Source organism: Xenopus tropicalis, chromosome 2 (assembly GCF_000004195.4).
Source record: "Xenopus tropicalis strain Nigerian chromosome 2, UCB_Xtro_10.0, whole genome shotgun sequence".
Taxonomy (NCBI): domain Eukaryota; kingdom Metazoa; phylum Chordata; class Amphibia; order Anura; family Pipidae; genus Xenopus; species Xenopus tropicalis.
The window spans coordinates 140,975,623-140,991,514 of record NC_030678.2 but is presented as its reverse complement, the minus strand read 5'-3'; the positions used below and the strand labels follow the sequence as shown (position 1 = coordinate 140,991,514).

At 38.7% G+C, this 15,892-nt stretch overlaps 1 protein-coding gene across 5 annotated transcripts in view; it reads right to left on the bottom strand.

Annotated features, from left to right (window-relative positions):
- Positions 1-15,892, bottom strand: part of arhgef25 (Rho guanine nucleotide exchange factor 25) — a 159,587-nt gene that overhangs the window by 33,839 nt on the left and 109,856 nt on the right. For all 5 annotated transcript variants that reach the window (XM_031895733.1, XM_031895731.1, XM_031895732.1 and 2 more), the window contains 1 exon segment: positions 5,103-5,425. In XM_031895733.1, coding sequence (XP_031751593.1) covers positions 5,103-5,425 — 323 coding nt within the window.

Genomic DNA, 15,892 nt, shown 5'->3' with positions numbered 1-15,892 from the left:
ACACTCAATCTGTTTTTTGCACTTCTGCATCTTGCCAGCCCTTAATACCCCTATAATCTTACCAGTGTTTTGCCAGATACAAAATATTATTGAATATTAGATTCTCTTTGGCAGGAAGCCATACAAAGCTGCTTTACAACTAAGGTGACAATCTTGAGATACATATGCTCTTGTGTTAAGCAGCCTTTTAGAGACACAAATAAGAAAGAACTTAAACTCAAAAACTATAATTATTAGTGATACTGCCAGGTCTTGCCATTTGATCTCTTCTGAGTATCAGTGATAACACAGTCTTCATTGAATACTTTTTTTTTTTTATAGTTCTACTGACAATGTTTACTCTGATGAAGAAGTGCATTACAGTCATTTTGTCCTTCAGGCTATGATTTCCTAATAAATCTGTTTGTTGTGTGTGTTAGCTTCCAAGCAAGCATTCCTCTGTTGTTTATTTACCTATCCTGTTTCTCCATATGTCATAAAGTAACCCAGCGCCATGAGCGCAGTGTTTTGAAAGAGATATTTAAGTCCATACTTACTGTAATTTTTGTTTTCCGTAAACAAACTCTGCTAGTGTCAGAGATTTTTCCTTTGATAGGTTATTACCAAATCAGTTTTGGGAAAAGGCAGAGGTAAGGGGAAAAGATATTTGTCAGCGTAATTTTTGTTACCTACAGTAAACCATTACCCTGAGTTAGTTTAAAGGAACAGTAACACCAAAAAATGAATTGAAGTAATTAAAATATAATATACTGTTGCCCTACACTGGTAAACGTTGTGTGTTTGCTACAGAGATGCTACTATAGTTTATATAAATAATCTGCTGTGTAGTCCAGGGGGGGGGGCAAGCTGGAAAAAAAGGAGAAAATACACAGGTTACATAGCAGATCACAGATACGCCCTGTAGAATACTGTTCTGTTATCTGCTGTGTAACCTGTGCCTTTTCTCCTTTGAATGGATGCCGCCATGGCTACAGAGCAGCTTTGTTTATATACACTTTCTGAAGTAAACACACCAGTTGTATCAGTGCAGGGCAACAGTACATTATATTCTAATTACTTTTACACACTTTAATTTTTTGGTGTTACTGTTACTTTAAGAAAGAGATAATAAAGAACGTACTTCAGTTCCCCTTGAATGCATAGGAAAATAGTGCAGATTTAGGTATACAGGTATGGGACCTGTTATCTAGAATGTTCAGGACCAGAGGTTTTTTGGATAAGGGGTGTTTCCGTAATTAGGACCTCCATACCTTACCTACTGAAAAATAATTTAAACATTAATTAAACTCAATAGGTGTTTCCTCCAATAAGAATTCATTATATCTTAGTTGGGATCAAGTAAAAGTTACTGTTTTATTATTACAGAGAAAAATTATTTTTTTAAATTAGAATTTTGTTATAATAGAGTCTATAGGAGCTGGCCCTCCCGTAATTTGGATCTTCCTCGACACAGGTTTCTGGATAATGGGTCCCATACTTGTATAAATAGACTACTAAGACAACCTATGGCACTGCCATCAACTATGTTTATTAATTGTCTAACTTATGGCGTTAAAACGTTCAAAATCCTTCTTCATTAGCCCCCAATTGGAATCACATAAAGATCTTTACATGTGACATAGCCCTTACTGAATTTCAAGGACAACATGCAAAGGGCATACTATAACTAGTTAGTCGTCCAAATTCTCCAGGCTTAACAACACAACAGTTACTAATCTCAGGGCAAGAAAAGCTATTAAATGCCAGTCTTTCATGTAAAATGGATTTTCAGCATACTGTGACTCCACAACAATGCCTCTCTGCTGCAGCTTGGCAGACATGCCTTTAAAAGTTATTCCCACCTTCAAAGTGTTATCCTATAAGTCTTGGTATGTAACCAGGGCAGCCACTGACTGTAGCTGAGCCAGGCTGTAAAGGGTTAGTGGAAGTCCTCGGAGGTCTTTCGAGTGTATTAAAGGAACAGTAACACCAAAAAATGAAAGTGTATAAAAGTAACTAAAATATAATGTGCTGCTGCCCTGCACTGGTAAAAGTTGTGTGTTTACTTCAGAAAGTCTACTATAATTTATATAAATAAGATGCTATGTAGCCATGGAGGCAGCCATTCAAAGGAGAAAAGGCCCAGGCACATAGCAGATAACAGATAAAACACTATTGTATTCTACAGAACTTATCTCTTATCTGCTATGTAACCTGTGCCTCTTCTCCTTTTTTCCAGCTTGAATGGCTGCCCCCATGGCTACACAGCAGCTTATTATATAAATGATAGTAGTGTTACTGTAGCAAACCCACCAGTTTTACCAGTGCAGGGCAACAGTGCATTATATTTTTATTACTTTAAAGTGCTTTCATTTTTTAGTGTTACTGTTCCTTTAAGCAGAATATCTATGAAACGCTCTAAATTGGTAAGCCTATGAAATAATGAAAGAAGCATTTTTTTGGCAGATTAATTATGCATTATGTGGGTTAGAATAATCACAGCATTCTGAGACGCTGCTTCCTCTGGGCTGAGTCAGGGCTCTGCGGGAACACCGCTTGCTACTGCATTCAGCACAAACAAAGCTTTACATACGATATCAAGAATATTAACTATGTTCTTTCATTGCAGTAACATACATAACCTAAATTTACTGTCAGCTCCAGCTTGTGGCTAAATTGTAACATTTTATTGGTACAGTGCCTGAGTTACAGTTAATCAGTGTAATGACTACCTATGATTTCCTTATGGCACTAACATGCTTTGTGTAAAATACCCCACCTCTCACTGGCGAAGTGTAGGTGCAGGTATTTACACAGGCTATAGTGCTCATCTACAAAGCAAAATATATGGAGACAATTTGTCATGTTTTTACACACAATGCAGTGTATTTGCAAAATTGTACTATTGTGATCCCTAGCTAAATACACTGTGTCACACGTTGCACAAAATGAATCAGAGCAGGCACACAATTTAGGGTCCACTTTAGTGCTTAGTCCTTTTGATTGCATTCATAAATATATTGTAAGCAAATGTAAAGTTAACACTGACAGGACTGCTTCCTGATACATTATCATAGGGTATTACAGGGTGCTTTTCTAACAGTGAAACCCGCCTCTTCTCCACCCACACCCAACCCGTCCCACGGCTTTGCATCTATTTATGGACCTGAGCCCAACCCACCCCACCCATGACATCACCAAGGGGGCAGGTCAGGCACACGCCTATAAATAGACGCAACAGTTAGGTTGCCAGTGGGGTGGGAGGCAGAAGGGCTCGACCCGCACGTGCCTGCAACCTGCTTTTGATGTTGTGTTGCCGGCCCGAACCCGCAGGTTGGCTTGCACATCGTATATAAGTACACATTTACATTATTTTTTTCTCTGTTCTTCAGCTATTAACCTGTTAATTAACTACTAATAAATCAAATTTTGTAACCAAATTGCCTGCTGGTCAGTTCCTCTAAATGTATGATTGTAGAGATATATGTTCAGAAGGAAAACAGAAAATGGTTCTGATGTTTCTCTGCTTAGGAAAGAGATGAAAAAGATCTGAGGTTTCTTAGGTCTTTCCTAAGCAGAGCAACATCAGAACAGTTCTTTGTTTTTCTTTTGTACAATTACTGACTGTTCAGTTAGGGGGACTGAACAGCAGGTGGTGCTGTTGTTACAAAATTCATTATATTGGCTGTTAAAAATTGTGGAAGCTGCCTTGAGGGGAAACTTCCATGATTTCACTGAAATCGCGCCGCCGCGTATGCCATCCCACCGGCGATTTACATTTTCGCCAGTGGGATGGCATTTCAGGGAGATTAGTCTCCCGCGAAGAGGGAGATTTGTCGCAGGCGACTAATCTCCCCGTGTGCCAGAGCCCTTAATAGGTTTGAAGAACCTTTTTCTTAAAGGTTTACATATGCTTTAATTCCATTACCTCGGTTCCAAGCTTACATTATTTATAACAGTGAGACAAACGTGAAGCAAAAAAAATAACCATTGTACTTTTACTATTTAGTGAGGATAATATTGAGGCTGATATGTGCAGCACTGACAAGAATCCAAGAAGGTTAAGAAGGCACCCAAAAAAATTATCAGTATCTTTGCCACACAGATTTCCCGCTTACTCCACCCTTTCTAACCTTTTTATGGGGGGACAAAAATTACAGTGCACACTCAACACAGATGTGTCCACTTCCACTAAGCACCCAGATATACCTTGTCACCAACACTGAGTGGATATCATCAATCTTGCACATGGAAGCACTAAGAGCCGACAATTTTACCATTCATCTCTAACAGCATGAAAATGCAATGTAACGGCATTCCTTCTCTATTGGCAGTTTATTGATTTTACACTTTCTTGTCCTTTAAAGGTTGTGCATGCTTTTTTTTTTTTTTTTTTTACAATTTTATGGTCCAGAATATGTAAAGAGAAATATAGCTATAAATTCAAATCTTATTGCTAATTTGTTGCTATGGGCAACATCACCAGTGATGTCTGTCTCTGGTGTTCATATATACTATGCCCTATATGCTTCTGGAATCCCCCTATTCTCTACACCTGGCCACCTGCAATAACATCCTAATCACCCACACATTGTGAGTTTAACCCAATTTGTTCTTAACCCCCATAAAAGCACTGATATGCAACCCAATATCAATATAACTCATAAATAACTTGGAGAGAGATTAGGGGCGTGGCAAAGGTACAGGGGTTTGGCAAGATGCTCCCAAAATGCGAACCTACTGAGATGGCATCTCTTTATACATCAGTTCCATTACATTCATGACAAATTTATGTCCCACTGGGTAAACTTCCGTGTTGATTATATACAGATCACAGCTGCCCAGATAGCAAAAAGTTCTCCTGGTGGAACACATTACATGTGCAGTTCCATGGCATACCATGTAGGCTTTTTGATGACACATACACATTTATTTAGTTCACAAAGCAAATTATCAGATATGGTGATTCATAGTAAGCCAGTAACCAGTAGGCTGCTGAGATATCAGCAGTCGTATTATGAAGTTCTACCACATGTCCCTAAAGCCATATCCATTCCTGAGGCAATTTGCCTCAAATTTAGATGAGGCTGTGATTGCCAAAGCAAAAAAACATCATCCCTTACCGAACCCTTATCCTCAGGATGGGTAAACTCATCCATTTTCCGCAAGACCCCTAGATCAAAACTTCTTCTGCCTCCATCATCTGCACTCCTCCTCCGGCCTGGTACACCTCTCTTTGGCCTGCTTTCAATTTTCTTACTCTGTCGTTGATCTAGACGGCTGCCACTGCTCAGCTTCCTGACTGGGTTTGTCAGCCATTTTTTCAAGGTGCTGACTGACCTCCTGGATCCAGGGGAACTGGGTGCTGAACTAGTTGAAGGTTGTGGTTGGATGGAAGCCACCGAAGCTGATATGCTCCCATCGCTGCCAGCAATTGAGTAGGATTCTGAAAGAGAAGATAATCACGTTCAGGCAAAATATTTAATAAAATAACAAATTAGGGTTTTACAAACTATGGGATACTAAAGGAAGTGGTCTTAGTATAAGACTAAAGCAAGAAACAAAATGAAGACTGCAATGGTTTGTCTATTGCAAACTAGGAATTATATATTAAACCAAGGGTGAGCAGGCAGTGGCTAGGTCAGACCAGAATGGCTGAAGAATTGGGTAAGTCTGTACCCATCACACTACAAACAGCAATTGTTGATTGCAACTTTAAAGGATAGAAGTTATGAAGACAAAATACAAGAAAGCGTAACGGTTCCCTTTCCATTACACACAATGCCATACATGAGTAACACACAGAGAGTATTGTTAACCATAAATGTGGATGGCAGGGTTTTGAGTCATCAAGTCCTTGTCCTGTACTCTCTGTGATTCCCCTTTACTGTACTATAATAGGAAGTGCTGAGCTGTGACTAACAATGCTTTATCGCTATCCTAATGCTTGGGGAGCCAGTTGCCTTTATTACCAGGGAAGCTATTGAAATGCTTGCACAAACAGGCAGTTACTGAGAATGTTCCTTAGTGTTGGGAAACCGAGAGTCACTGAGAAGCTATGGGTATGGGTTTGTCTCTAATTCGGAAAAAAATTATCATTTGAAAGAGGGATTTAAGAAACTCAATGAAGGTTTGTCAATATAAGGAGCATTCGTGATCTAAATTTATAAAGTTGTCATAAATATATGTTATATGAAACAGTCATTTTTAATGAGTCAAACAGATTGAGTCAAACTGAAAATTTACTACTGCAAAATAACATAAACACTATGAAGCAAATCATTTTCATGTTCGTGTGTTTCATTTTGCTAAGTAATAATATGAATATATAAGCCAATATATTCAGCTACAGACTAGCATGCCCATCTTTTATTTATTGTGATTTAATGTTTTACTTTAGTGGCTGATATTCTACACCACGTGGATAATATAGTACGGGTATGGGATTGATTATCCAGAATGCTTGGGACCTGGGATTTTTTTTGCCACCAATAGGGATTCATGCAGCTCTGTTACCATCAAGTACATGGTACTGTTTATTATTACAGTGAGAAAGTAATTAAAATAAAGGATTAGAGTTATTTGACTAAAATGTGACTCTATGGGAGATTTTTAAGACAATAGACTTAGGTGCTGGAATACAAGTGGTCCTGAAGATAGCATGATCTAGCATGTATGTCCGCACCCTATTTTTTGCTTGCACCACCCCATTATATTAAATCTAGTTGTGCCAATCACAACACCTCTCCTTGTAAATGAGGGTGAGGATTGTATGGAAGAGCACTATTGGCTGGGCTTGGGTGGCTAGCACAGACAATATTGAGGGGATGGGACAAAGGCAAGTCTTGATTACAATGGGTTTGCAAAAGAGAGAGGGAGGCTTACTATTTAAATGGTGAAACCATAAGAACAAAAAGTCTGGGGTGAGTGGTTGAGGGTATCTTACACAAAACGCAAAGGGCATTTTTAAAGAAGCAAGCCTATGCCCCCACTGTACACATTAACAGGAACAATGTGCTGCTTTACTGAATTGGTGCCATTTTGTCAACTATAAAGGTTAGGAAGTAAATCATGAATTAAACTGTACATAAATGATAGAAATATTCAGTGGGGTCATAGGTCATAGTGTCAGGTCTGGGTGACAAGGGGACTGACTCATGTGTGGGTGGGATTCTACAATAGGCCTAATCACCATGGCTACTAGAATAGAGGCTAAAATAAAGCTAATGAATGTCGCTAGCATGTTATAGTGCTCAGCAGTCACACAGTGGAGGGAGAGCCGAGTTCTGACGAGAGGGTACAGTAATAGGATAAGACCAAATGCTAAAATTCAACAAAATTAAGGTTGACACCAAAAAATGAAATGTAAAATACAGAAATAGGTAACAGGAAGGCACCTCTAAGGTATTGCTGACACGGGACAGTAAAAAGGATAAAGAAATGATGAAATAATGCCTTAAGACATGAAAAAGGGGGAGGGGGGAGACTGAGTAGAGCAGACACCAAACAAGGATCAGTTTTTAAGCTGCAGTCTCACCAGGACAAAGAGTACTCACATCTGAAAAAGCAAGCACTCTATTGAAACCACATGCTGAGTCCTGATACATTTCATAGCTTCCCCACTAACCACAAAGTGAAGCTTTACTTATCTTATTATATTGTTCTTTCTCCCTGCCGTACATAACTTCTGAGCGAACATACACAACCTGCCAGGGGCTAAGATCACTTAGACATCTAACATAGAGTGTAAAAGAATACACTGACTTTCACAAGTGACCCTAATGCAGTGCTATACACAACGTACTGTATATACTCGAGTATAAGCCTAGTTTTTCAGCACCCAAAATGTGCTGAAAAAGTCACCCTCGGCTTATACTCGAGTCGGGTGCCATGGGTCCCTCTAGACTAGCACCCTCTCTCCTTTGTGTGCAAATTAGGCCCCCCGCAACCAGACCCTCCAGTGCCCTGGCCTAGGCTCCCACTAGCAATACTTATTTCCCCTTACATCCCTCCGGGACTGGGTCTGCTGCCAGTTTGCCAATGTGCAATGAGCGTGGGGTAGTACTCTTATTGTTTTTGTTGACCCTCTTCTCCGCTTACAGAGCTAGTTTTTCTTTGAAATAAATATTGAAAAACATATACCACTGATGCCTCAATTAATGTAATTGTATTGGTATTTATTTTGATTGTTAAAACTTAGCAGTAGCTGCTGCATTTCCCACCCTAGGCTTATACTCGTCAATAAGTTTTTCCAGTTTTCTTAGGTAAAATTAGGTACCTCGGCTTATATTCGGATCGGCTTATACTCGAGTATATACGGTAAATCAGCAAGGAGTTCAGCCAAAGGCACTGCTACACAAGAGAGTAAGCTCACAGGAGTAATGCCTCCAAACTACTGACCCAAGTGGCTCTGGGTGTTGTTAAACAAATACTTTTTTGGGCAGAATTTCAGACAACTGACATAGCTGAGATCTTGCTTTTGGGTACTGAAGCTACATTTTTTTTTATTATTAAGGTTGTTTACACAATTACTGTAAAATGAAACATTTGGAGGAAATCAGCAAATGGATATACAGAATGTTGAGATGCTTGATGTTGAGTAGAATCACAGATCTGGCTGGGAGATTCCACAAACATTGAATTATTATTTCCTTGTGCCATCAAAGATATGTCAAATCAAAGCTCCATATGCCGCTGAAAGAATTTCATCCAGAAAGCACTGCAACCAACTGTGCACGCCAACCAAACAGGAAGGGGTTGCATGCTGCCAATCAAGTATCACATTTCCTTTTTTGTGTTAATAACAAGGAGATTCATTTGTACTTTTCTTTTATCCAGATGGCTCAATCTGAACTTCCAAGCCAGTGGGTTGGCATTTTACAGGAGCTTACAGAAGTAAGACTTTCCCCATCTATCTGCAAAAGGCAACTTCCATGTTAGCTTTTATTGGTATCTTAGCTGTAGCAGATCTGGGAAATTCATCTTCCAGTTCATCTTCCAGTTTTTGTTCCCTCAAAACTGCTTCCTTTTATACAGCCAGGGGGGCACCTCATTGCAAGAGTGCACTAGGGGTAAACAGTTCCCTGAAAGTCTTCAGTATTAGAGAAGAAGGAAAAGGAAAACTATACCCCCAGAATCATATTAAGTAGCTTTTTAAAAAAATTTTTTATATATATCAGAAAAAATATTTTCTATTTACATGGTTTGGCTTGAGCCACCATTTAGGGCTGACAGGAAATAATGCAGTTCTAACTGTAACAGGAAGAAGTGTCGGAGTGAAAGGCAAAACGTTGTCCATTCATTGGCTGATGTGACCCAACATGTATATGTGCCCTTGGTTTGTTTGTGTGCACTGTGAATCCTATGATCCCAGGGGGCAGCCATTAGTACTTAAAATGGCTATATTCTATTCAGGGTCAGACTGGGGTGTCCGGGCCCACTGGGACTGCCACCTAGGGGCCCCCCACCCCAGTTGTGAGATCAAACCTCCTCCCTCCACACCATGTATCACACTTCCACTTTGCGACCATGATGGCCACGATTAGCCAATTACACACACTATTAAAAAAGTATATTTTTTTGTGAGCTGCTTTATGCAATATATTTTTATAAAGCCCTACATTATTCAGGGGTATAGTTTTGCTTATAACAGGTATGATATTGGTATCAGGGAATCTTTTAAAGATTTTGTAGATGGCCAAAATACCTGCCAACCTGCCTCATAGCAGCATTTTGTGCCCCTAAGGAGGCAACTCCCACTTAATCCCTCAGAAGAAAACAATTAGACTAGAAATACTACACTTAATACCACCACACCCATTTAGAAGTGAAAATCTGCGCCTCATTGCTTGAAAGCATGCTCTGGCCACTGTCAGTAGAGCTTAGGGACTGACTCACAATACACAGTATATATACAATATAAATTCACAATTTCCATAAATCCCTAAGCTTAACCAATAGACAGCAGCCCAGAATGCACTGAGCATGTGCAGTGCCACAGACAGTCAATAGATGGCTCAACAAAATCAGAAGATTGGGACAACATTGAGGGCATGGATCATTACTGCTATAGGGCTGCTGCACCACTGCAGCCTGTTCTGTAGGATTTATTGGAAGCTAATTTTAGCCGACTGCAAGCAGTTCTGCCTCCAGTAGCTCGTGCTGTGTATACATCAGGTTTAACTGTATTACACTCGAGAAAGCAGCTGCCCAAAATTCACAAGATTTCATATACACATTAACAAAGCGTCCAGACATTATTTATTCCTGCTTCTTCAGAAATGTATACATTATTTCTGTCTGTAGACAAAAAAGAATTTGTACACACTTAGTAAACCTCCATTACTTTAGTTATTAAAACTATAAGTAAAGTATTTTTTCGAGCATTAATATTTACTTTTAACTGTTCATATCTGTGGCCATCTTAAACGATAGATATCATCAAATCCCTCCTTTCACAAACCTATTTAAGTGTGTATACATCATGCCCAGTGCTATAGAGGGATATAGAAATAGTTTCATGCACTTTTGTACTGCTGCTACTTATGGTGTATCACTCTATGTTGGAAGATAATGACTGAGCATTAGGTAAAGCAGTGAGTGCGTGGGAAAGACTATATTGTAATTATACTCAATTATTACAACTCACTGAACTGCCTCCCAGCCCCAGACCTTAGATCCTTATTATATGCGCTGGCACACACGCATGACTCCATTCAGCTATTTGATATGGGAGACATAGATACAAAAAAGGCTAATATATTAGCTGCCAAGTTGGATGACATAATGCACACATCATTTTTTTTCTCTCACCTATCAGGAGTTTATTTTGGGTGATGGATCACATTACTTGCTATGAAGAAGCGGCACATCAGCAGCACTGCCAGCAAATCAAATAGTGCCCAATTACAAGACCTGCTAATTCCCACAGCACTACTGCAGTACTTAACTACACACCCCATTAGTTTAATAGTTTTTAATTTTCGAGTATACGCAGATATATTTCATCCCAGCATTTGTGTTCTTTAACAAGACAGCGATTGAAAAACATGAAAGTAATCAGCGTATATTGCACAAACGTCCTCAATTCTGTATGTTTTTATTTTAATCATCGGTGTTTATATGTAATATGATTTATATTCCACATTCAAGTATGGGATTTATTGCTGGGGACCAATGCTCCCACTAAGCTGTGAACTTGTGCACGCACATTTTTAGGCCAGCGCACACAATAAAAGATCTTTGCTTGAAAACACTTAATTATGCATTTATTCTGACCTGAGCACACAGTTCTGATAAATGCGCACACAAGTTTAAAATGCAAAAGAATTTTTTTGCGCACATAACTGAGAAGGAATTAGAGGGAACATTGTTTGGGACCTAGGGTTTTCCAGATAAGGGGGTCTTTCTATAATATGAATCACCATACCTTTACACTATAACAATTAAAAAAATTTGAATTATTTTGCCACCAGTATGGATTCATACATCTTGTTTATCATTAAATACAAGGTGTGCTTATGGGAGATTGTTTTCCTGAATTAATTAGCTTTCTAGAAAATAGGTAAGGATCATTAATAGATCTAATACCTGTAATATTATTAGGTCTTTCCTTCTTTGCTTACAACTTTCTCATCATACACTGCCTGATCTGCTCTATTTGGCCACCCATGCTCTGGGTGCTGCTCTGCTTGTTGGCCATGGGGCTGCAGTATTCATTCAACAGGATTTTCAAACCTGCCTGATATCAGGTGGGGGGCCCATTGTGGGGCCCCATACATTGGCCAATAAGCTGCTTACTTGGTCCAGGGGGACAGATTGGGCAGCTTTTATCACCCCGTGTTTGGCCATTTTAATTTAACTTACCACAAAATTTCATCACATGGCTTTAGTCACCTGACATGACCCTACTATAGGCCTTAATATGACATCCTAGGACATTAAGTCTTATGTTACAGTACACTTATTGCTGTTGGATGAGAGCCAAAGTAGGTAAGCAAATAATCACTTAAACAGGTGACTTGACTTCTAAGTCCATATACAGCATATGCAGCATAGCTTCAGAGAGGGAATGGGGGTGGCTGTACACAGATCTGCATGAAGACATCTAAAGGGAAGGGGTGGCTGAGGTCACACTGCTCTCCTTCCCTGCTGGGTCCAAACACTCTGCTAAGTCCTCTAATGACTAGGGTGGCCACCTGGCTGGGATTTTACTGGCCTGGCCAGTAAAAATGATGCCTAATTCCAATGTTATTAATAGGAAAAAAAATATATAAATAAGAAGGCTGGTATTTTTTTTAGAAATGTTGGGAACCCTACTAATGACACACAATGACAAAGTTATTTTAATGGTTATCTTTTATTTATACAGTGCCAACATATTTACACAGCACTTAACAGAGATTATACATCACTCACATCAGTCCCTGTCCTAGTGGAGCTTTGATCTCCGTCACAGTCACAATACAAACTAGGGTCATCATGTCATCAGGAGCCAATTAAACCGCATGTATGATTCTGGATTGTGGGAAGAAACCAGAACACTCAAAGTTGTCATATGTGACCAAATGGCTAAAAAACAGACAATTCACCAGTTAAAACATGCTGAGATCATATAGAAGTTAATGGCAGATGTCCCTTCAGAGGCTTTAGATTTTTAAACTGCTTTTTTGTGCGACAATTTAATTTTCTATGGCAACAATTTGAAAAAGTTGCAGTTTCTGCGACTTTTTCATGTGGGAGAATTTTCAGTTCAGATTTTTAATTTTGATACAGTTCAGACATTCATGGAAATGAGTTTAGTCAAATTTTTCAAAATAAAAAAAATAGAAATGTTAAAGAGTTTTAGTAAATATGTCCCTTAATGTTACAAAAATACAGACTCCTGTTCTTAGCATCCCTAGTGGAGTCTATTTCAGGGCAGGACAAGGGAAAAGGTGGCAGAAAATAACAAATATATTTATCAGACATATATACATGTGTTTCATAGCCACAATGTTCCCAGAAGTAAGCCACCTCCTATCTGCCAATGCCCAGCAATATAACAAATATGTAACAAGTGCAGTTGCCTATAGCTACCAATCTGGTCTTTGCTTTCATTTTCATGCAGTAGAAAATGAATTGGTTGCTATTGGAAACTGTGCCTGCACAGTTTAGCACCTAAATCAAGCCCCATGTGCATATGTTCATAGCGGAAATGGGAGACGCTCCATAAAATAGATATTGGCCGAGCATGTCAATTGAAGGCAAACAATGCTTCCTATTAAATTATTACATATTGGAAGGCTCCCGCATGTCATTTATTAATTTTTTTAAGGTAAACAACTTTATAAAATAAAGAGACCCCCTAATAGAAATATTATTATACATTAATCGGCAAAATAGTTAATATTTGGACAGCCCCTAGCCAGATATATAGGTTAAGAAGTTTTGGGCCCAGACCATGAGCCATTTCAGTTCCCCATGAATAGTCAAAATGGCTGGCAATATTAATCCTATGTATAACTAGATTTACTGTTGAAGAAGTTACTCATTTCCCATTATAATCTAAGGGGCATACTTCTTAACAAGTACACTGTCACAGCACTGCATTGCTTTTCACTTATTTAGGAGAAGAGTTAATAGTACCGACATAAAGTGAGACTATAGAAAACCATATGTGTAAAATGGGCCCTATGAAAGTGCTAATTCCATTCAGCGTGTCTCCACTTACTGAAGCAGTCAAGGTAAAAATTCACATCTTTTGATGTCAACAAGACTCAGAAAAGAACTGTGATCAGCTTCAGTGCAATTAGACCTTGTATTTTATACCGACATCAACAGCTCTCAGCCACTGCGCTCCTTAGAGTTCCAGCTCTTAAATTAGATGATTAGGGTGACGGCACTACAGAAACCTGCTATGATTAACTTAGAAATAATTTAAATATAAATCATAAAGAACACACCGCAATGAACTGATAAGGTGCTTTATTCTTTCAGCTTCATTCTCACTGGGTGACTTTCCAGCAGCGAGAGAAGTGTGACAATTTGCCTCCAAATGGCACAATGAAAGTCTCAGAAAATTCACACATTGCCACACGCTGCAATAAACTGCTCAGCAAGCAGCTCATTTTAAAGAAACACCAAAAAATGAAAATGATTGATTTGCTCTCACATGCCATTTTTTTATACTGAAGAAATCATTACTCTGAAGTAAGTGTTTTTTTTGTATTGCAGAATGTTTGTTATCAACTCTGCTGTGTTGGGCTTCATTCTATTGATCCTCTAAACAACACCTCATCTGCTCTATTGTGTTCAACTTAACTATAAATAGTGTTTATGTTCTGCCCCAAAAAGTCTGGCCAGAAAAACTGCAGGGATTTTTAAATAAAATATCACACTTTCTAGAAATGGTGTCAATTTATTCTAAGTGCAAAAAAGCAGGAGAGCTCTACCCCTCTGTAAACCACCTTTGGTAGTGCCAGGTTCTGCTTGGTTGTCCTTTGATAATATTATAGGCACCTAACGTTGGCCGTACCCACAGAGAACTACTTTTCTAATGACACAATCATTTTGCCTACTATGGGCCATAATGAAAAACCTTTAAGTCCCACACTAAACATATATTGAGTGCAGGAGTTGGAGTATGTTTATGAAGCGCCAACATTCCAGCTGTATAATATACTGTATAATATATATATGCTGTGGGAGAAGGAACACCCAGACAATGCTATCTTATTAGCTGTACCAACGAGGGATATTCTACTGGGGAGAGTAAGTGCAAAATGCATGTATAATAATATGAACCTGTACTTATAGGAGATCCAACAGACCAGCAGAACTGCTGCAGAAGATGAGCATGCACTCCGGGACCCAGTAGAAGCAGTTAAAATAGAAGCTTTATTTACATAATCCTCCTGACGCATTTCGTGTCTTACGACCCATAATCATACGCATCTACATTAACATACTCTTTAAAAAGCAAGAGTAAGAAAAATTACTCAAAACATAAAACGAATAAATAAGATAGACCAAATGCAAAATTTCTAGGAATAGGTCATTCTATAACATACTAAGGGGCTGATTTACTAAGACACGAATTCGAATCCGAATTGGAAAAATTCCAATTGGAAAACGAACATTTTGCGACTTTTTCGTATTTTTGCGATTTTTTCGGCGTCTTTGCGATTTTTGCAAAAAAACGCGAGTTTTTCGTAGCCATTCCGAAAGTTGCGCAAAGTCGCGATTTTTTCGTAGCGTTAACACTCGCGCGAAAAGTCGCGCCTTTTAAGTTTTAACGCTACGAAAAAATCGCAACTTTGTGCAACTTTCGGAATGGCTACGAAAAACTCGCGTTTTTTCGCAAAAATCGTAAAGACGCCGAAAAAATCGCAAAAAAATACGAAAAAATCGCAAAATACCGATCATTACGAAAAAAACGCAATCGGACGCATTCGGCCCGTTCGTGGGTTAGTAAATGTGCCCCTAAAAGTTAACGGTGAGCCGCCCCTTTAAAGGACATCAACATAAAAATGTTTAGTGCTTTAAAAGTTATTTGTAAATGTAATTGCTATTGAAAGCAGCTGCTGAACTCTGGTTGTTACTTTTTAAACAATGTTGCAAAGGTCAGTCTCCTCCAGCAAGTCAGGTCTGTCAGTCTGCTGCTTGTGTTACATTGTTTCAAGAGCCAGAGCCACAGGGCAGGGAATAGAAAACGACAGACAAACACTGATTTTAATAGCAATTATATATACAAATAACTTAAAAACCATTACAAATGTGTAATGAATGCATATTGCAAAGTTGCTTAGAATTATATTTTCTTTTTATTGGGTTGACATGTCCCTTAATGAACAATACAACTTTTATACTCAATACTGTTTTAATGATACTGATACTGTTTTATTAACTGTGATATTATTATTTGGGGTTATCC